This window comes from Gavia stellata, chromosome 4 (assembly GCF_030936135.1).
Source record: "Gavia stellata isolate bGavSte3 chromosome 4, bGavSte3.hap2, whole genome shotgun sequence".
In the NCBI taxonomy this organism is placed as follows: Eukaryota; Metazoa; Chordata; class Aves; order Gaviiformes; family Gaviidae; genus Gavia; species Gavia stellata.
Window position 1 is genome coordinate 7,613,193 of NC_082597.1, and position 23,428 is coordinate 7,636,620.

Below are 23,428 nucleotides of genomic sequence, written 5' to 3' on the forward strand. Positions count from 1 at the left end.
TGCTGAACTCTGCTCATACAAATATCAGTGAAGCTATATGGGGAATATCCATCTGTAAAATACCCGTCCTGGAGGATGCTTGGGGGCTACAGGATAAGAAAGGGAGTGGGTAGAGTTAGAGATATGGTACCTCGCATCACACATGTCCAGTTGATTTTCAAAGGTCCAAATTATAAGCGGCCTTGCTTCAAGGTAAGGCACTGCAAGTCCCATGGACAGCATCAGTATTTGAAGTTTTTTCCGGACCAGGAGTGGTGGGCAGAGCTCTGCTGCAGTCAGCTAGCCGTTTCCAGGACAGCCATCAGTTTCCTTACCTGTACCAACCCCTGCTATCTCACTTACCCTGTTCCCCTCTTAGCAGACTTGCCACATTTTCCCCTTGGGAGCAGGACGGTTTGTTGCCATGAGTTCTCACATCATTACAAGTCATCCTGAAGATTTTTTGGTAGTTCTCTTTCATGTGGAAAGTAATCTGATACATCATCCTGTGTGAATATGTGTGAGACTATCCTAATATCTGTTGAAATTATTGACTCGTTTCAACCAAATAAGACAGCTGAGCAGAGGTAAGTTTCTAGCGTCCTCCAGAGCAGAAGCTGTGATTTAAATGCTTCCCTTGGCTATCTAGTGAATTCATCAAGCCCAGTAACCCCCATGCTGCTGGCAAAACTCTCTATTTGTGGAAGTAATGGAACATTTATTCGCGAAGACATTTGGTTACTCAAAGCTACAAATCCTTACAGACTCAGGCTTTGTTAGTTCTGGCTTTCACAGAATTATTTGTGCTTTCTTGTGGCATTTTATCAATGACACGTGCTGTTCACGGACGTGAGCATTAAAGGTCATGTCTTCCAAAGGTAGCACTCTGACTCGGAAAGAGTTGTTATGGAGGGAAACTGCCCTACTTAAATGGCTCTAGTGTTTGCCCAAGGCTTTTGCACAGTATTCTTCTAACTGATCCTAGTTTTCAGTGTTAAATATGATACATGTTAATATAAGTGATTCAATCATAGTTTATAGCATGCTTTTGCAGCTGGGATATTTAATATGCTCTCCTGGTAACTTGGCAGCCAAAGCAACAGCAAAATCTGGGTGCTCTGCTTTTATCCATGCAGAGTGCTACCCCTCTAATTAATGACCCGTGGCAATATGCAACCAGTTTTGTTTCAGCTCTTTGGCCTCTGGGATAGTCAGGAGCCACCAGAGATGTACAGGAAGCTCAGTCATTAAAGGATTTAGTTTCCTTATTGTATCAACTTCCATATTTTAATCCTTTGCTTCTTAAAAGCAGTCTCCAGCCAAAGTCCGTGGAATTTTATTTTTTTTTTTTTTTTTTCCCCAAATGTTGAAGTGAGTTTTACCCATTAGGGCTAGTTGTGATCCTATGGGACTTGTGCCCTTCTGGTGGCAGTGAGTAGGATGTCGTGGCTCTTTTCTGACCCATGGTGAGGGTGGATTTTAGCATCACTGGAGTGCCATGCCACATACTCATCATTGCACACCCAGTTTGGTATGATGGAAACCGTCATGCAGGGCCAAATGCCTCTCCTGGTCAAGTCGGGTCTTGTTTTGGGATGGGTTTCAGCTCCTTCAGAGGCAGACGTTTCTGTGTTTCAGCAGCACTGGATACTGTAGCAGTCAGGGAAAAATGACGATTCCCCTATTGAAGCTCTTGTGCAATGACTCCACAGCAAACAAAGGGGACCAGTCTGTGCTTGGGGCTCCACAGCAGATCAAACGCTTTCCCGTCAGCCCTTGTTTGCACAGCTGCCATGCTCGAAAAAGTCACCCGAAGTCATTGGTTGCCCAGTTCGGTTTGCTCCTTTAAGTCTTGGCTGGCAATTAGCTCACGTGTTAAAATATTGCTCAGGTGCAACGTTGCCTCCATTCATTTGTATGGTTGACACTTTTGTAACAGCACATGGGCAGAATCACAGACCTGAAAGGCTGGAGGGGAAACTTGATAATTTTACATGGTTGCATCGAGCCCTGTGGCTCATGTCTGCCTGTGGCACGGCGTCCAAACTGGCGCTGCTCTGAAAATAGTGAATCCATCCTTTCTTTTCACAGTTTCTTACCAGGATTAATCACTCTTCATGGTTTTTGTGTACTTACATTTCCCTGATTCTCACATGTAGATTTATTCTCCTCATTGTTCCCTGGATTGCAGCATCTCATGGGCCTTGTAGGGTGGAAGAGTCCTGAGCGAATTGATTAAAGTATTGGCCTCTCTTTATTTGTATTTTTGTTTCTAGACATCTTCTTTCTGTTGAATGGCCTCAGTATATTCCTGAAAATGAATGAAGCAGCAGTGGCCGGCGGTGGCACCTGCCCTTCGTGTCACAGATGGGGGGATTTGCAGGCCCCATCAGGGTGTGGGACATGCGAGCAGCACCTGGGGTTTGCCGGGAAGGAGGGAGAGCATCAGGGAAAAGAGCAAGAGTGAAGAAGGGGAGGTTAAAAGGGTAGGAAGGGAGATTTCCTTAGCTGGATGTTTCCTTGTTCATAACAATTTATGTAATTTGATCTAATTTGCTTTAACCAAGCCCATGTTTTGATGTTCACTTTTGGGGCTTTTTTTCTTTTTTTGGAAACAATTAATGGGAACTGCTATTACATCAATCCTTGTCCATGTCCCCTCTGCTACAGCCATAATGTTACACCACCACGTACCACAACAACATTGACGTGTTGCTTTGTGCAGAGTTAATCCAGGGCAGGTTTATCTATTGCGGCATGGGAGCCACACGTTGGGAAGGGGGGAAGCCAGAGAGGAAAGACAGAGGGAAGAAAAAGGTTGCGGAGAAGTGGGGTTAAGATTCTCTCACTGAGGCGGGATGGAGAAGGGATTGGAATAATATGGCCCATTGGCTAAGATAATACTCTGGGATCGGGGGATCTGGTTTGCTGGCCCCCTCTGCCCCCTCCTCTCATGTGATCACAGAAAAACGTCGAGCTTTTTTGCATGCCGCTTCCTCTTTTGTAAAATGAGAGTAGCACCTTTTAAAAAAATAAAACCTGGCAGGTTTTGAGGCAATCGGATAGTTTGGTGAGTATTTCTGCTAAGCAAGATCACTGGTGGGGCTGCGTGGAGGCATTTGGAGGCTTAGCAGAATGAATCCTCTGAACCTTTTGAGATTCACTCGGTGCTTCTAGAGGGGGATAAAAGCAGAGTTAATTAACCTACTCCCAAATCCCTCCTGATCCGTGATCATCAAGTAGCTGCCACTGCACAGTGCTTTCCTCAGCTCTTGATGTACTCGAGCATCCGTGCAAGCCAGAAGTGTCTGTTTGGCTGTTACCTGCACATCTGGCACCGCCGATCTGCTCGCAGAGGAGTGGGACAAACTTGTCCCAGTCCCCATTGGCCTTTGTGGTATCGACAAAATGCTGTGGGGATACCGCACCCGATCTCCCAAATCCCACGGTGTTATTGTAATGAACAGTGTTCAGCCTTGAAGGGTTAATTACTCTGTATCAGGGCTGTGGGTGATTGCTCGCCCGTGCTTTGAAGTGAAGAAAGGAGGGCACAACTTTCTGGGGATGGAGTGAAGGGCAGCGGAGCTGCTGCTGGCTGCAGTGACCTCTGCTGGGAAGCCCACGGCTGCTCCAGCTTCAGCAACACAACCCACAACACGATCTAAACCGTAGATTTCTTTCCAAGTGATTTCCACCCATTTTTGTTTTAATTTTGAATTCCGTTTCCCTTTAAATAGCTTGTCATTCTGGAGCCCATCTGAGTAGAGAAGCGCCGTGCAGGTCAAGCTGCATGGTTTTCAGGCGTGCGATGTGCACTTCACTGGGAATACTAAGCACTGCGTAATGCCACCATTAAGGCCCTGCTGAGGCAAAGTGGAAAAAAATGCCTCCTTCCCATCTCAGCAAGCCCTTCGAACGCAGTGGCCGTCGGCAGTTGGAGTGGCACAGGCATCACCTCCCAAAGGGACATCTGCTTCCAAATACCCTTGACCCTATGGGGGTGGCTCCCTTTGTACTTTGGGGGTGATTAAGCGTCTTCTGCTGCCTTCTTCCCCATTATATTTTATATTCCCTGTCTCCCTGAATCCCACGTGCTCATATCCTGCATCTGATTTCAAAGAGGGGCAGATTGGCTCAATACGGAGGGCCCCACAGTGGTAGGACTAAACTCTTTCTCCCCCCTTCACTTTAGAACTGAGCAAGTTTATCCACCTTCAGAGAGTGCAGCGGCACAGTGCCCATTTGGTTTGCAAATCAGAAAGGGGAGAGGGTCTTGTGGCAGTCCTCAGCGTGCGGCGTTGCGTGTCTGATGAGCTCTTTTCTGGCCTCTGCCTCCCTGGTGGTTTGTCTTTGTGGGCAGCCCACCCGTTAGCCCTGTGTGTGACAGTTAGGTTGCCAGCAGCTGTCTCAGAGGGGGTTAGGTTGGTTTGGAGAACATCTGAGGTTCTCAAAAATAGAAATGCAAAGCGTTAACATGTGCAAGTTGCAGGTTTTAAACAGATAACGCTATGGCAGATTATTTGTATTAAAACTGCCTTGATCATGATGGTAGGAGGTACACAAATGATCACATGAATGTGCATGTGCATAAAGGAAAATGAATAAATACATATAATAATTTTCATTAGAAGTTACTAATTGCTTGAAATGTCATTTGTAGCATAACTTCAACTAACTTAAACAAGGCAAAACCGCCCTTGTCCTAACTGTAACTCTTAAGGGACCAGGCACGAGACCTGCACAACAAAATAAATGTTTCCAAACACGTGCTGTGTAAAGCCAAGTGGGCGGTGTATTGGTTTCCTGTTGTCAATATTAAGAACTTAATTTGTGATGCAGTCTACCTGGAAATTTGGCTACAATGTCATGGGATTTTCCAGATACTTGTGTAGAGTATTTGTTGCTCTGACATCCTGTAGTGCATTATATTTGAGGTGACTTATCATCAATGTTAAATTTCCTGTGTGTGAAGGTCCTTATATGAATGCAGCTTTTGATGACTGATTATGGACGTAAATTCAGGTCAGTCATCATCTCTCCTGTGAATTCAGAGGAAATTGGATTAGTCTGAGTTCTTACGGGAAAGATCCTGCTGGGCACAGAGGACCTTCTTCTTTCAGCGTCTTCACGCAGATGTTAGAGCATTTCGAACCGTTGAGGATGAGGTTCTGACACATGATTAAGCATCTTAATTAAGCTACTTGAAACATGTAGAGAGTTTTGCATTTGCTGACAATGCACTTTTACTTTCTTTCTGAACATGTCCATCTGTTGTTTAGTGTTTCCCAGCTTTCTCTTGCTCTTAAACAACTGTCTGCAATTGGTGTAATTAATATTCTGCTCCTGGGGTTGTATGGGTAGTCTCTTTAGGGTTTGCACGAGTTAATTGTATCCTTTGGAAATTATTTGTAAGCATTTAAGGAGCAAACCCAGAGAGGCATCGCTCTGAGTAGTTAATTAGATGTATGCTTGTAGAGATTATTTTTCTTCTTAAAGCTAACATTTTGACAAGAGGCTTAGTGGGAATGATCGGCAGGAGTGGTGAGGGTGTAGAAAACCCATGAAGATGCTTGGAGATGCTTGGATACGCAGAAACTGTGCGGTGCTTAATAACACTGCAGGGAAATCCGGGGATCCAGACCAGGTGTGACACTGGAGCAGGGCGAGTTTGGTGGGAAGGAGTGTGGGGCTGTCGTATGGCTGCTGCCTACCTGTGCCAGCTTCTGCATGGGGGCAAATCCCTGCTTTCTCCCTGCCAGCCAGCACCCTGCCTCCGTCACCCCCTCACACCCTGCTTTGCTGCTGTCCTGAGACTTCAACCTCCAACCAACCATCTTCATGCATCTGACACGGGAACTGTAAACCCCCAATGCCCCAGATACTTAACCCTTAAATATTTTGGCTTCAGGGAAGATTGAAGGAATTTTCTGCGAGTAATAACAGTATCCTGGGCTGCGAAGCACTCCTGACTGTTCACTTTGGTCAAGATCTTATTTTATGATGTTGACTAAGGCACTGACAAGAAGTGTCTAACTAAAAAATAGCTTTATGTTTTGCAGCCACGTAAAAAAATAAAAATCAGTATTTCATCATATCTTATCTTATGGTTTTTCAGGATCAAGCATGAAAATATAGTTGCCCTGGAAGACATCTACGAGAGTCCGAACCATTTATATCTGGTCATGCAATTGTAAGTACTGAACCTAATGATGTTCTTGTGTCAAAATTGCCAACTCTTCTTGTTCTGGTTTTGTTCTTTAACCAAAAAGATGCGATATGTGAGAAGCATTTGTGTTGTGTGCTGCAGTCTGCAAAATCCTTGGCAGGTGGTTAATAATGCATCTTCAGGCACGATGGGCTGGGAACTAAGATGTTTTGTGAATAGTCTCACCCAAACCAAACCAAGAGTGAAGAGATGTTAAGGCAATCAGAACTGGCTCTGTATATACGGAGTTGCCACGATTTAGTTCTCTGTGACTCAACAGATACCTGGTCTGTACTGAGCGAGAGATGACCCGAGATGCCACCATGCGCATGGGTGCTGGATTTGCAAGAAAGCATCATCCTTGTCTCAGCAACAGTGGTAGCTCATTCTTAACACACTTCTCTCACCAGAGCCCCTCTTCTTCCTCGTTTTCTCCCTCTGGGCCTGAAAAGATCAGGATCCCATCAGGTACATGATATGCTGTGGCTGACTGGTCCTCCCGTCACATCCACCTGGCAGGGAGGAAGGAAGTGATGCTGCTTTTTTTTTTTTTTCCTCTTTCTGAAATCAGTTAAAAAACATGATCTGAAGTTAAAATTTCTTCTTATCTCTAGTCTCTCTCTTTTTCAGTGATGAGGTCACCACAAACAAGAGTAGAGCAGACAGGGCAGAGGGATAAATCACAGCTGGGAAGAGCCAGATGTGCCATAGGGAAGCCCGAAGCATCTGATAGAGGCAGCTCTGAGGTTAAATGCCAGTCCCTTGGCTGTTGGTAACTTTGATGCATGGAGATGTTGTTAGAAGCTGTTCTGCTGGCAGTGTGGGAAGAGTAGTGCTCTGTACTTTTAAAATCTGTTTTTGTAGCCCTACATTTCAGCCCAGAGTGCTGCAAAAGGACTTGCATGGGAACATCAGTGTCCTGCAAATTCCAACAAACCAGCTGGGTTGTGGGAAGTACCAAATTTGTGACCAGTTGATTTACTAATTCTTATTTTTGTTTAATCTCTTTAGAAAAAAAAAATCAATATTACTCCTACTTATTATTAGCTTGTTTAATGTAGTGTAACCCTCGCTTTTCTAAATTTCTTACATACAGATCATTGGGTTATCTGAAATGTTGATCTGTAATCATAGGTGACACTGAATATGTATTAGTATAAATTTCTACTAGCTCACAATTCAACACTTACTAGGAAATTATTATCCTCTCTGTTATAGCTGTATTTGTAAACCCAGCCAACTAATTTTCCAAGGGCCAAGCATTTAGCTATTCCAGAGGGGACACAGCTTCACTGGTGCCCACCAAGGTGAGATGCCCAGCTGAAGTCAGCAGCCAGGAACCTGTTTGCAGCATTTGGGGCAGCAGCTCCGAGCACTCCCGAGCCCCGATGAAGAGCTGCGGCTTGTATTGTAAGGTAGACCAAGACAGCCTGCATACAAATGCATTGAACTGAATCTGCCAGGGAGCAGGATCGATGCTTTTTATCATTCCTATTAAGAAAAAGCAGGAAAAACCCTCAAAAACCTCAGGGTCATCTTATTTGAATATGGGCACACACTTGAATGCAATCAAGGGACAGCACCGTAACAAACTCCCACTCACACAGAGAGCCTGTGTGACGAACCTCCTGTGTGTGCGTGCTCTTAATCTGCCTCAGCTATGGGATACAACACGTTAGCTTAAGCTTAGTTTTATTAAAGTCATTTGATGTTGTGCCAAGCCATTGCTGTTGGCTCTCCTTGCTGCTGTGAATCAGACAAGGCCGTGTTGTCCTCTGCTCTGCACGGAGTATTTCCAGGGAATAACCTTTCTGCACTTTGTTTGAAAAGGGTTGTGTTATCCCAAGGTGGAGAGGACAAGATGGCCAGGTACTCATCCTCATCATTGTGGGATGTTGCATTAAGGATGGTGCAACCTCCGCACTGCCTCTGGGTTTTCATCAATAGTTGGGATTGGGATCGATTGGCATCAATACTCAGGTGGCAACTCCGCAAAGTCCAGAAGACTCAAAATCAATTCTGCATGCCTCCTTTCCTGATTTCCGTCTGGGAGAAGGCATGTACGGATAATCTCGTGTTTCCAAGGTAACACCAACTTGTTGATACAATAGCTGTGAACCATTGCATGGCATGAGGTACCTATTTGTTTACATCTCTGCCCTATTTATTATTAGATTCTTTATGGGGTTTTTAGCTTCTCATTTTTGTACATTTCTCCTAAACAAGGCAACAGGTGTCTACATTTGAAATTGAGGTTTGATATGAAGTAGAAAGGGTTCTGATCAAGCAGCTTTTGGGAAACAGCATTTAGATTAAAAAAAAAAGGGGGGTAAAATTAGGGCCACTCAAAGATCAGTATCATGGGGACAACAAATCTCAAATCCATATGCCCTTCTCCCTGGCTCATTGCTTGCTAAGTGGGCACTAATTAATGTTTCCCAAGGGAGATTTTTTGTTGCATGGACAGCGTTTTCATTACCAGCCTTTAGAGCACTCCTTGCAATGTTGTGGAAAATCCACATTACAGCCCCTGAGCATCTCACAGCACCTCTGTGGGAGAAGGCTTTTGGAGGCAGACCAAGCCTCCCTGTGTATGTTTGCCCTCTGGTACGTGTACTTTTACTTGAAAGCCATGCTTGCTAGCAGACCAACTTAAAGGATAAATATTGCACCTCATTTATTCTGTCAAAGATATGGGCAAGCACAGATGGCAGTGTCTGTGCTGGAGTTGGTAGGAATGGAGGTGAAGAGGCGGCTGTCCGTGTCTACTTGACACTTAATTTATTCCTGCCAGTCCCTCTGGCAGCTCTTCCCAGGGTTATGTAGCTGTTGGTGGATCTGTCCTGTGTGTTTCCTGGCATGTTCATGGGGAAGTCTGATCCCTGGCTTTGGTTTCACCACCTTATTTTTACATACATTGTATACAAGCCATCATAAATCTGTTCAAACTGTCACAGTCCTCTTACTGCAAGGTAGACCAAAATCCAGCTTGGAGACCCCCAGATTTGACAGCTCAGAATTCCATGTGCTGTCTCAAAGTGTTAATCTATTCCTTAGAAATCACTAGGCCATTTTTTCTTTATTTATTTGCCCAGAATACAGGATATTCCAACCCAGCGACTCTAAGTTTGGCAAGGTTATGGACAACTCCACACTGTCTTTTTATCCAAGCAGTATTGCTCAGCTTTGGTATGAGATGGAGTTACCAGTGCAGGTGCAAAGCAGAATACAGTTGTAGGATAATCGCTGCCGCTCCTATGATGATTCCGCTAAAATTTTGCAGGCACTATAGAAAAGTACTGTAGGGCATTTAGATTTTGTCATATTTCCATTAGGATGATGTGCTTTCAAACCCAGAAAACACCTGCTCCTTTCCAAACTTGGATTTCCTATAGTACCATTAAGACCTACACAGGCAACAAATACAAAAATACTCTGAAGGTTTCATTCCTTCTGTATGTTGGGTGAGATTTCCCTGGAAGATATTGTCGAAGACAGGAGGAAATAAAGTGCTTTCAGAAATAAAAGTTTTATTGAACTATGGCTCAGTATGATAGTAAACTTTGTTAGTGAGCAGTTACAGTATTTTTGGTTGCTGTTGATGCCACTTGGCAAGAATTACCCTGCTGTATCTTCTAAGCTATCTGCCTTACTTCACCTCGTCAGTATAGGGAAATATCCTGATAAACTGTTGCGGAGTGCGTCCAGGCGAGTTTTGAATATCTCCAGAGAAGGAGACTCCACAACCTCTCTGGGCAGCTTTTTCCAGTGCTCTGCCACCCTCAAAGTAAAGAAGTTCCTCCTCATGTTCAGATGGAACTTCCTATGACCAAGTTTGTGCCCGTTACCTTTCGTCCTGTCACTGGGCACAGTGACTTAATACTTTTACTTTCCATAATACTTATGTCCATATTATTTCCTAATAACTAAGTCTTCCAGGCTGCAATTTTAACCTGCTGTGCTGGAAGTCTTGTTTCTTTAATTCCTCCTGAAGGTAACGAGACTGTTCGAATGGGGAAAGGTTACAGCAGCAGGCCCTGGAAAGCATCTATCTACGTGAGTAATGATCGAACTTGAACACCCACCTTTGAGTTTGTCTGCACCTTTTTATCACAGCCAAGAATAGTGCCAAATCCAGAGGAATTCCTATTAATCCCAGGATCTAGTTAAAGAAAATGAAAACCCTGCCGCCAGTCTGGTGTAGCTTTCCACCTCTTTGGGGAGCTGTGCTCCCAAAGAGTGGGTCTGATCCTCTCGGCAGGAGGGCTGCTTTACCCAGATCCTGTCAGCTGGTGTTGCTGATTCTCCAAGGAAACCAGAGTATTTCCCCTGCATGAGGTCTTCCGAGGCTTTGACATCTCTGCTCAAAACAAGCTTTTAGGGTGGGCAGCCCGGTTCAGTCACCCCCGAAATGCTTCTCCCTACCTTTGCAAAAAAACCCAGCCCAAACTGAGCCTAAACCCCTGACCTTGGGGTTTTTCCAGCTTGGCAGCTTAACTCTGCTGAATTATTCAGATGATTTCCATCACAGAAAGGCCAAGGTGACGGGAGCTCCTTCCTGCTGGGTGCAAGTCACGCACCGAGGAGAGCCCTGCCCAGGAGTTTGCAGGCTCAGAGTCCCAGTGTCCCATTCCCGCTGTTTAACAGCTCTCCCCCACCACGTGCAAGCGCCTCATAACCCTGTAACGGCTTGGGAGGCAGCTCAAACAGGCAGGTACCTACCTGCGGTAAAATCTGCAGAAGTTTTTATTATTACTGGAACTATACCACTTGTGATTTTGCCTTTCACGTGTATGTTTTGCAAATAAGTAAGCAAAGCACTAAGCCGTGATTAAGTGCTGAATTCCCTTTGTTGTTTGAAAGCCCGATGCCTGAGCGCACTCTGAGAGCAGCCGAGCATGGACGGGGTGTGCAAGTGACATTTCAATGAAAATATTCAGCCTCCAAGCAAAACAACAGACAATGGAGGGAAATGCCGTGTTTGCCAGGTTCCTTAAGGAGTCTAGCAAGGACGCACTGTGTTACAAAACAGCGATACGCACGCCAAGCTGCTATCACATCAGGATGCTAATTAAAGCAAAACATAGATCTGCTGCACCGTATTCCTTCGATGAGATTTATTCCCATACTTGGGGTTTTTTGTGCCTGTAAAGCATTATGCAAAAGACAGAAGGAAATATCTCTGCATTCCCAATGGGACTGATATGAATGATAAAAGCAAGCTAGGTTCTTTAGCAGCAGAAAATACTTATGTCCAAGCACCTGAGAGAAGCCCCTCAGCATCACCTTCTTCTGCGGATAGTGTGTTTATTATCATTATTAGTAATAACAGTAACAGTAACAGGAGAAACAACACCAGCAATGAAGAACACTGGAGCTGATGACTGCGGGCCAGGGGATTCAGTTTGTTTCATGTTGCAGGACGGGAGATCAGCTGCAGACCCATAGACTCTGCTTTTTATTTCCAATACTCCTAGCTCAGATGAGGTGTCTCAAAAGGGTCAGCCCGAAGTAGTGCCCAGTACCCATTGAAAATACACTGGGTCTCTGTCAAAAGCCTTGGATCTCGTGCTTCTAGTACCTCCTCGTGTGGTAGATGTACATGGCAGCTGGATCTCATGGGGTTTATTGACTAGGACATTTAATGGATGGGCCAGGGAAAGACCTATTCCCAATTCTTGGTCAAGCAAATATACATTAATTTTATATTAAACAGTTATTGGATAAATTCTTAATTTGGTTTTGGATTTTTTGGAGCAAATGATACTTAAGAACTACAGCACTGGGAAGGCTGATGCACATCTGGGTATGCCAGGAAGGAGCCTGTGATGTGCCAAGGGAGCTTTGCTTAGACTTTGACACAGCTCAGCAGAGTCTTAGGGGGTCTCATTAGGCAAGACTTCATTTCCTCACAGACTGTGGAGTGAAACGTCAGTGATTTGGGCAAAGCAGTCTTTCTGAGTCTGCAGTGGAACAAGAAGTGGCACTAACTACGCCCTGTGGTTGAAAAAAGCCTTTTGCTGCTTCTATGGACAAGAGTTTTTTAAACTGGGGGTAGGGTGCTATAGAAGGCACAGGTCTGCAGGGATGGATCCAGCTGGTGAATGTGGAAAGCAAAGTGGGACAGCAGCAACAGGGTTGAGCAAGTGTGACTTGACTGGGAGCATCAGACCATGATCGTGGGAAAAGTGCTCAGGAAAATTAATCCTGGGCCCATCACAGCCTTCATCATGGACATATTGCAGACAAGGGCCCAAACTGCAGAACTGGGATGTTAGATTTTGAAATTGTCCTTATTATTTGGGCATGTGCAATACAGGTTTCGGTTGCAACCCCTTTCTAGGGCTTAATGCAGTCAGAGCATGGTCTATCAGCATAGCTCAAAAAAAAGATATCTTAAAAAAAATCATGCCTTATCTTCAAAGGCATATTGACTGAACAACACAGGTCACCCCGTTAAAAGGTTAAAGGAGTTAACCTTCCTGTACTTCAGTACTTTCCCACTAGAGCTTTGCAAGCTGTTGACCACATAATAAACCGACCCCTGGCATCATGCCCCTGGGAACTGGGTAGTAGTTATTAATCTAGCATCAATTTCACATCTTTTTCTTTGGGGAAAAAACATTATTACATCAGTTGGGTTATGCTGGTGAGTCTTCAATATGAAGAAGTATCTCCCCTTTTCCAGTGGCTGAGAGGTTATAAGCAGACTAGGAAACATTAATGTCGGGGTAGAGATCAGGGCATGGGCAGATTTGTTGATAACAGATTAATAGACCACAGAGTGATCTCCAGGATGACTTTTAGACACCTGTAATTGTGTGGATTGTGTATGATCCTGGAAGTGGCATATATGCTTGTTGGATGGTCCTAGCTGCCCTTAGCACTTTGGTTTTTCTTCTGCTTTTTTCTGGCTATGGCAGGACTTTTGGTAGCTACTGCTCCCCAGGTCCCCTCCAAACACAATATCTTCTCCTGGGAACAGCACTGAACAGCAGCCCTGTGACTTCCTTGTACTGTTTTATGTGTAAGGACTTTAGCTGTGGCTAGGAGCAGGCGTTTTAGAGACCATGGGCATCAGTCCAGCCTTCCTACAACAACACAGGGATGGTGAAAATCATCTTCGTTTTGGGGACTATAAAAGGCTTTTTCATGATGATTTCCAAAACCACTTATAGGCAGTCGCCTTCAACAGGTGTAGATGATTGTCAACATCCTTGCTCCTAAGCTTGCACTTATTACTGTTAGCTTAGTCTCAAGTGTCCCAGTATGAACTCATTAGCAAGGCAACACTGAGGGTTTTTTTTTTAAGCAAAGCACTATGCTACATCTGATGGAGAGTGATTTTTTTTTTCCCCTGTAACCTTGGGAATAAAGAGATAATGGAGAAACATTTCAACATTTTCATTGAACAGGCAGCATTGTAATGTTATTTGCTTTTACAGAAATGTGAATAGTTCAGATGAAAACAGATTTTTTCTTTAAGATATCTATTGTTGCAAACCTGCTGCTGACAATAAGGAAAACAAGAGGTTTGGCCAAAATTCCAAATAAACGTTGTTCTAATGTATTATTCTTTAAAGTTACAGAAAGATTTGAAGGGTTCATAAATCAGACAAGCGTATCTGATTATTTTCCTATACTGTTGAATACCGTAAACAAGTACTTTCTGAGGGCTATTTGATGTAATGTCCGGTCCCCAGCAAGGACTGGTACCAAATCCTTAGGGTGAGAGTATGTGCCTTGATTGATTTTTTACAGCAATAAATTTTGGCAGCATTGACTTGAGTTTCTTCCTCCAGCCCACCAGCAGTTCCCTTGCTAACTCCCCAGTTAGGGCTCCCTGTTGCAGCTGGGCATGGGGGCGTATGTGCCTGTGTTGTATAGCTTGGTCTGGTATAGGCAATTCACAGGGCAGCAATATATATCTGCCAGTAATCCTGTATAATATCACTGCTTCCCTGAGAGCAGGAGTGAGGCCTTTCTCTCCGAACAGCAGGCAGGTGGCTATTTAGAGCCCGAGCAATTTTCTCTCCATTTTTGTTGGCTTTGGATAACCATCTCCTTCCTTTCATGCCTTGCCCAGAAGTTCCATTGCTGGTTACTTGATGTTCACGTAGTCACTGAATGAGTCTTTTACATTTAGTTCTGCATCTCTCAGTACCTGGTAATTTACACTGTGGTGCACTGAAATCAATTAAATAGTTGACGTTTAATTCAGGAGGAAAGGGCTTTACAGCAAGGCAGATAATAAATGTTAAATCCATATATGCCACAGTATGAGAATTCATTATGATGTGGTAGGATCCCTCTCAGGCATGATGTGGAGGCATTCTGATTAAATGGTTACACTCATTTAAACAGAAAAGGACTTTCATAACAACCTGGAAAGCTTTGAAGTGAAATAACATAGCATTGAAGCAAGATGCAAAATTAGCATTGGCGTTCACAAGTCCGTTCTTTTACATGGTGAAACCATTATTGAAAGCTGGTTTTCCCTCTTGCGTTTTCTTCTGGAGGAAAGTTGCACAGACTGCAGTGAGGGGGACAGTAGCAGGCTCACAAGTGTTACATGTCAGTGTGTACGAGAAGACAGTTAATGATTTTGTGGCAAAAAATAGGCTCAGTTTCCCAAGTATGCTCATATCTCAGCTCTAACCTCTGTTCTTAGGTAGTATAGCCAGGTAGGTTACTCTGTAAGCGAGTCCAGAGTCAGCGCTGGGCTAACTTGCAGTTATATTTGTATTGTATTATCCAGAGGCTCTGTGTGCAACTTCTAGAAGAAGAACCCATTAAGCAAGGTGATGATGAAGCATTATCGTCCATTCATAGTCACATTATGTCACAAGAAAAGATCTCTTGCTTTACATTTTTTCTGGTACTTGGCCCAAAAACTCTAGGTGGGGCATATTTTTAAAGCCAGGGAGATTCATACAGTTTTCTGTGGCTGGGCTGGGGGTCAGGGCCCTAAACAGGATTGTGTAAAACATGTAATTTTTAACGGAAATACAGGTTGCTGCTTGAAAACCTATTTTGACTTCCTTTTGTAGTGCTGTGTTTCCCTCTTCTTACAGAAACTATTTTCATAAGACTGCAGAAGATCTTGCTGTAGTTTCTGCTTTAAACATTTTCCCTGAAAATTATTAAATGGAAAATAAATGTGGAGGGTTTTTTGTTTTTTTTTTTCTTTTTTCTGAAACAGTGGTTAGGTCTGCTGTAGCCAAACTTTTACTTTTTTAAGCTTTTATAGAAAAAGAAAATACTGCTGCTGGTGAAGCCTTTCTTTGATGCATTTATAGAACATGTGCTCATTTTATTCTGATTCATGCCACATGGTTATATCTTAGCCTGTAAAGGCCATTTTTTCCCTTGAATTGGAGGAAAAGTGTGTTCAGAGACCCAAATACTTATGTCATCTTTTCCCTTCTTTTCCAAGACAAATTTCCCATTTGGGGCTGGGTGATCCTGGCTTAGCTATAAAAGACTTTCTCTATTAGACTACTGAAGATGGTTTGGAGGAGTTTGGTGTTTACTCTGTCTGATTATTCTGTTGTTTAGTAGCGTTTAACCACTTTGTAATTCTATTTCTTCATCCCTAGTTGATGACACTCTAAGGAACACTGACATCCTTGGCTGAGACGTAGTGGAGCCTTTAAATGTTCATATGCCCCTGAGGAAAGAAGATACCCCTCTCCAAAATGCCTTGTAATGAAAAAGAATTCAGAAATACAATTTGAAATCCACTGAGAGTTGAGTTTTTAAGACCTATGTAAACATACAAAGAGGCAGCATTACTAAAAACTGGGGTTGGCATTCTTAATATTAAGAGCCAGTTAGCAAAATAAAATTAATGCAACTATTTATCTCTGCCTTAGGGTTTTTGCCATTAAAACTCTGCCATGAGACTCTTACAGCTCCAGAAAGGGGGTTATTCCTTTAGGAGAAAACAGAGCCAAGCACCCATCCTGCCATCAATATGAAGCTCCTTGTCGTGAAGGTGGTGTTAGATATACTCAGTCCTAAAGTTCATGGTCACCCTGTTGCAAAATGTTACCCACTGCCACTGGACAAGAGAAGTGTGAACATAATTAAGCGATACGGAGCAGAGAAGAGGGAGATTACCTCGCTCTGATTGCTCACCAGGCTTATCTGGGGAAACATTTATTTCACCGCAGCCCAGGGTCTTTTCCATCAATTCATGTTTGTTTCCCTGTAAGCATGGGGCAGGACGGTTTGCAGAAAGTGCTTCTGACATTTTGCTTTTTGGGGCTGGAAACTCTCTGCCAGAAGCTTTTAAATCTGCTCTTTTCAGATGTTTTCATGGCTGGATTTGCTGTACAAAGGGTTTGCTTCGCATCATTGGTGCTGTCTTGCCTAGTTTGAAGGGTGGCAAGGGAAATGTAGGTAAGATTTCTGTCAGTGAAGATTGTGTCATACTTTACACCAGATGAAATATATTTTCAAAAGCATATTTCCTGGGGAAAGGCATTTTATCTGGCACCCTCTTCCCCCAGGAGCTTAACATGGTTGTGGTTGGAGTCCCTTTCCTGGCTGTTGAGATGTGGCCACCCTCCAGAAAGCCACAGCAGCTCCTAGAAACAGCATATGGGAACATTTTGGGGAGAAACCATTTCTCTGCTGTGTACAGGCATTTACTTTACAACAGAGCTGGAGTGAGGAGTGCTGCCTGCAGGCAGAAGCAGGCAGGAGCAGCCAAGGCTGCTGCCGACAGCACTTTCCACCAAGCTGGAGAGAGGTGCTTTTGCAGAGTCTTTCCTTTAATCCTGACCCTACCTGAGGTGAATTAACTCAAGAAACTTGCTAGTGCCTTCACGGCTGTGTATGTTCAAAAGTTTAGCGCAGAAAGGCAACTGTTTGCACAACAGCACAGGCAAAAAACAAAGGGGGAGGAAAAGAAAAAAAAAGAAATAACTGATGTCGCCACTGTCTGTGCGTTTAGCTGGAGATCTAGAGCTGCTCTCTGGCCTGAATATCCTTTTCCTTGGAGTATGCTGTTAAATGTGACCAGGTGATAGTCGTTTAATAGGTTAGCACCTGTGGCTGAGCTTCTTTCCTGACTGCACATCTGCTCGCAGCCCGCTCCACTTGCACGTATCTACATCCCAGGTGTTCTCCTGCACAAGGTGTTTTGCTACAGGTCTCCGTCATCACAGAGGCAGGCCCACTGCTCTCCGAAACCACATGTGCCAGAGACATCCCAGAGGGGACTGTACTTGATACTCATCTCATATTCTGCTATAGGTGACCTAAAGCTGGTCCGTAGGTTACAACCCCTTGGATGCTGGTGGGAGGCAGGCTCAGGTGTATTTTATTGCTTGGTTGCTTTTCCTGTTGTGTGACAGCCTCTGGCAAGGCAAAAGACGTAATGGTGTGCCTCTAACATTGTGAAGGACCACTGCAGATACCCGTCGGCCATTAATGAGTCAGGAAGGATTGGCTGGCTCTAAATTTCGGTACACTGCTGTGTGCGCTGCCGGCGCAGCCCCCAGAGCAGGGGCTCCTGCTGCCACCGCAGGGACAGTGGCAGAGGAGACAGCTCACGGCTCGAAAGAGGAGGAGGGAAAAGCAGAAGCTGAGCCATATGGTAGAAAAAGTAGAGGCAGACACAGTATCTCAGTGGTAGGTGCTCATTAGACCGTCCCTGATTGCTGGGAAGACTGAGTGTATTCTGTTAGAGGAATTGCAATGTTCTTCTGTAAGCTAAAAACTGTAGCGGTGCGGAGTGTGTAAGGGAGAGGTCTCTTTATCTATGGAAAAATATTCTAGCCTGTTTACCAACAATGTATAACAGGAACCAGAGGCTGCTGCTCTTCAGAGTCTTGCAAGGATATTTTTGTGGTTAGAGCACACAGGACTGAAAGTCTTGAGCTCTTGATTTACTCTGTCATTGATTTACATTGTGGTCCCAGATCATTTTGTCGTGTAATTTCCCTGCCCATGGAAAGGGAATACTTTCCTAATTAATTCTGAGTAAGATTAATTGGTTTTGGTTTTTTTTTTTCCTCAAGTCCATGCTACTCTTCATGCAGTAAGTTGTTAAAAAAAAAATGAGTACTGGAATCTGGCCTCTGGCCTTGTCCACCAAGGAGTGCTGTGGTCCATCTGCCAATGAGTAAAAGTGAATGGGTTTGTTTGCTGGGACTTATTGACTATTTTGAAAAACATATTCAGGTATGCCTTGATCCCCTCCGGTGTTTCCCCAGGAATCCCATGCTGTACAGTATCAGTGCAGTGGCTTTATCGCTCCATCCTATCCATGTCTGCACAGAAACCTATACAGAACATAACCCAGGCTGCCCGGTGACTCGCTGTAACAGCATGACCAGTGATGGCCATCATCATTGCATAGATTTATTTATCCTTATGGTGCAGATGTGTGGAAATCTAAAGCAGCAGAGGTATGACATCCGAAGATAAAAATCCACTTACATAAAGCCAGGCTTTCACCTACTGTGCACAGATGTGGATGCAGCCAAATGCGTCATACCAGCGATAGAGGGAAACAAAAAGGCATCAGTTAAAACTTGCTAAGGGAGAGCTATAGAACAACAGTTTAAACCCAGGCTGGGTAGAAACTGAACAGCAGTATCCAAAATTTGAATATCCATTTCTTTATGCTGTGGGTAGGTAGAAATGGTTACTGGAAAGAGGGGGATGAAGGAGCACTGTGCCCAAACACAGGGTACAGTGGGCTGGCTCCATAACCTCCCTCGACTTTTGGGACCGTGACTCATGCTCCCCCCGTGCAGTGTGCCTGGATCTCCATGGGGTCGAGGTGGGGTGGGTGATCATGAATCCTTGGTGTGACTAGGTTCCTTCCAGGTCAGAAAGAAAGGCACCCTGGGTCTTCCCCATCTCTCTCTTGTTCACATGCAAAGGAGTGAGCTCAAAGTGACGGGTGCCCCAGGATGCATTGCAATAACAAGATATCTAGTAATCAGCTCTATGTTTGAAATACTTATTGGCCTCAATAATAACCCCCAAAAAGGGCCTTTAGAGGAGGATTCTTGGGGCCTGAGAGCCTTAGGCTTCATATATAAGCCTTCAAACCCACCAGCCCTGCTGGGAAAGTCGTCTGGGTGTGCTCGGGCATCTTCTTCCCACTCTGGGGGGTGGATATGAATGACCTTTTTGACTACATCTGAATGACCTTTTTGACTACATCTATAGTACTAATAAAAAATTCTGTATCGGTGCTATCCTTTGAGCTGTGTCCAGGCACTGGCCAGGAGAATGGCTGGCTCAGGGTGAACCAGCCCAGGGGAGTGTGCCAGCAGCCCTGACAGCATCAGCAATTGCAGGGCAGTGCCCTGTTCCCGTTCAGGGACAGACCTGGCACAACCTCCATGCCTCTGCTCCACCTTTGGGAAGTGGAAATAACAGCCCTTTTTGCCATGTGTGAATGCTGTGAGGATAAATGTGTTAAAATCTATGAAGGTTTGAGATAATTATATCAGTTTAGGCTTGTAAGTGCCTCAGACAAATATATTGTGCAAACACCAAGTGATTTAAAGTACAACTTTTGGCACAGTGAAATTGCTTAAAGGCTAGTTTAGTTTGATTTCAAAGGGTTTCTCAAAACAGCTAGTCTGAATCCTGCTCCCTCTCTCCAAAAAAAAAAGCACATTGTCATCAAAAAGCCATTAAAAAAGAAAAGCAAACCAGTTAGAAGATTTCTCCTGGTTTGACTTTTTAGATTTCAGAGCAGGACACATCAGTTCATCCATTAAGCGCTGTTGGTCTTGTGCTGGTACTGCTATCCATCGCCCTGTGGCACAAATCACTGCGGCACGAGCTTCTTCCTGGCACGCTTTTTTCAGAGCTTTCTGACACAATTCAAACTTGTTTGTTCACAGTCCCACCACTGGCATAAACATGAGGGTTTTAGAAGTAGTTTTCAGAGTTATATTCTGTGACCTAATTCCCACCTGGGGATGTCAGCCCTTCGTTAGCCACAGGTACCTCATGGTGATTAGGTCTCCCCCAAATGCAGGACAAGGAGAAGAAGAAATGGGAGAGGGAACTAGCAGCAGGACAATCAACTCTACAGCAGGAGAATTGACTCTGTCTTCAAGACACTCTCTTGTGTACCCTCAGTAATGCATATACCATGCCACATAGCTTTTAGTGCAAAATTTACTTTCTTGCTGTTTACTGCCTCTTGGTAATAAATTACGTTCATGGCCTCCGGGCCCTGGTCCTGTTGAATAGTTATTTGCAAGGCAAAGGAAATACGTACTGTTTTTATTCTATTTGGACTTTGAATGCATAAAATAGTCGTCTTTTCAGTCTAAATATACAAGTGCCCTTTAGAATGTGAATATTAACATAGCTTTCAGAAAACATATTTTCTTTCCAATGCATTACTTCTCATGTAATGACCCATTTTAGAGAATTCAGCATTATTTATGTTTTTCAGAGAAATTCCTAAACCAAAAGGTATCCTACTTTCCTTCATATTGAATTCTCACTCAGCAGATAGCATCAGATTCCAGTGCATCTCTGTCTTGTACAATTAACCTGTGAAGCTTTTGCCCTGTAAAACTCATTGGTCCAGAGCGACGGAAAGCAAACACAATTGCATGTAAGGTTTTATTTCTGGCAATATATTTGGAATTTCTTTTGAAATTCTAAAGCTTTATTTTCTGATAAATCATAGAAATAACAGAAGGATTTGGGTCAGAAGGGACCTTTTACAGATCATCTAATCCAACCCCCCTTGCCATGGGCAGGGACATCTTGCACTAGATCAGGTTGCTCGAAGCCCTGTCCAACCTGACCTTGAACACTGCCATTGATGGGGCATCCACAACTTCTCTGGGCCACCTGTTCCAGGGTCTCACCACCCTCATCATAAAGAATTTCTTCCTTATGTCCAATCTACCCTCTTTCAGTTTAGAACTGTTGCCCCTTGTCCTGTCACCACAGGCCCTGGTAAAAAGTCTCTCTCCATCTTTCTTATAAGCCCCCTTTGTACATTGAAAGGCCTCCATGAGTTGTCCCTGAAGCTTTCTCTTCTCCAGGCAAAAGAACCCCAACTCTCTCAGCCTTTCTTCATAGGAGAGGTGTTCCAGCCCTCTGACCATTTTCATGACCCTCCTCTGGACCCACTTCAACAGGTCCACATCTGTCTTATACTGGGGACCCCAGACCTGGACACAGTACTCCAGGTGGGGTCTCACAAGAGTGGAGTAGAGGGGCAGAATCACCTCCCTTGACCTGCTGGCCACATTTCTTGTGATGCAGGCCAGGGTACGATTGGGTTTCTGGACTGCAAGCGCACGTTGACAGCTCATCTCCTATTTTTTGTCCATCAGTATCCCCAAGTCAATCTGTATTGGTGAGCAACAGGTCCAGTACCATTTCTCCACTGGCTGGACTGTCTATCACCTGGATTAAAAAATTATCCTCAACACAATCCAAGAGTCTCCTGGAGTGCTTAGAGCTTGCTGGCTGCTTTTGCAGCAGGTGTCAAGGTGGTTGAAGTTCCCTATCAGGATCAGAGCCTGCGAGCGTGGTGCATCCTGTAGTTGTAGTGTGAGAACACTTCATCAACGTCCTCCTCTTGATTGGGTGGTCTGTAGTAAACACCAACCATGAGGTTTCCTTTGTTGGCTTGGCCTGTTCATCACTGTTATTCAAAGACAGCTCTATTCAATCAATCCATTTTTTTTTACATAGAGGACAACCCCCCTGCCTTTCCTTCCTTGCATGTCTACATAGATAAATAATGGATAATAAAATTTGTAATTGAAACGTCCTATTGTAGACACAAAGAACCAAAGTTTAACCAACACCAGCAGCTAAATTTGACATAATGAGACTTGTCCAAAGTTCCTTCACCAGTTATTTCCTTTCCTGGAGTGAAGCCTTTGCATGCTGGCTGAGCCACAGGCTCTGCCTGTTCTTGGAGTTCCTCTGGCATACATGACATCATATACAAGATTTCCCTTTTAAGCCCAATCTCTTAATTACTTGTCCGGGTGTGTGGTGGGGCTTTGTCTTGGCTCCCACAGAGAGGTAATGCAATGGTGTCAGGCCACTCAGGGCATTCCAGCCAGGCTTCTGCAGATGAATCATCTGAAGGACTGTTTTCGAAAGATTGGGCTCTTGCATTTGATTCACTCTCCTTGGTGAGCTGAAAATAGTGTGCATTGTTCTCATAATCCTTAGCAACTTGAAAACTGCTGTAAATTGAATACTTTTTAATCTTTACCTACAGCAAGAAAATAAGCTAATTCAGTTATTCCTGCAGCTACTTAGCTGATGCTAATTAACTGAGATTTTGATGGCTTTGTTTTTTTCAGCAGTTTTCTAAACATTTCACTTATCATTTCAATGAGCCCTTTACAAATCTGAGGCATGGTGAATAGACTTGTTTCTTCTCTGTGCATTATTAAGTCAAAGCAACATGTAAAAATATAACTGTCCAGGAAAAAAAGACCCACTCCCACAATCTCATTAATCATAGATTATCAAGATTCGTAATACCCTGGATAAGTTTTTTGCAGGGAAGTTTTTTATAGTCATGTCATAGGACAAAAATAAATGAATGTGACGTTGAGGAGTGGTACCCCACATCGGTGGTACCACACATTGGTCAAGTTGTAGAGTACATATAGGACAGAGACTACAGACCCACCAGACCTAACAGTTATGCCCAAAACTGATCTGGAGGACTGTGAATTCCAGCTTTGGCTATTTTGATTACTATTTTCAGTTGCATTTGCTTTATATCCCCTGAAATCTGCTCCTTCTCAGCTGGGTTACAAGCAATTTGATGAATGACTTGCATGTGGTCAGACAGATTGGTTGAAAGCTCTAAATAGATAACTTCAGTCTGATACTAATCGTTTAAAGGTTTAAAGGCTGTAGTACATCTAGGAAGATCATCTCTGAAATGACTGGCACCTGTGACCACACATGCTGTGCAATGCAGAGAAAGCACGATGTATGTGCCTCCATAATGGCAGATTTTGCCTTCAAAAACTAGGGAATGGTTGTTCTGCATGGCTATTCTGTGGCTATGATGATCCAGTGCTTACTATCAGTTTGATGAGGGGTCACATCTGTATGTTGGAACCCTATAGACCCGGTGATTACTATCCTGATCTGCTCAACTGCATTGAGCAAAGGCGGGCTGCCCCTGTCAAAACTGCATTAAGCAATGGGACTGATGAAAATTAACAACCATCAAACCATCTGTGAGTGTTAGATAATCTC

General features: G+C 44.0%; 1 protein-coding gene across 2 annotated transcripts in view; it reads left to right on the plus strand.

The window, feature by feature from the left end:
- CAMK1D (calcium/calmodulin dependent protein kinase ID) overlaps positions 1-23,428 on the plus strand; it is a 233,833-nt gene that overhangs the window by 135,144 nt on the left and 75,261 nt on the right. For both annotated transcript variants that reach the window (XM_059816627.1, XM_059816626.1), the window contains exon 3: positions 6,095-6,169. In XM_059816627.1, coding sequence (XP_059672610.1) covers positions 6,095-6,169 — 75 coding nt within the window. The remainder of the gene's footprint in view (positions 1-6,094; positions 6,170-23,428) is intronic.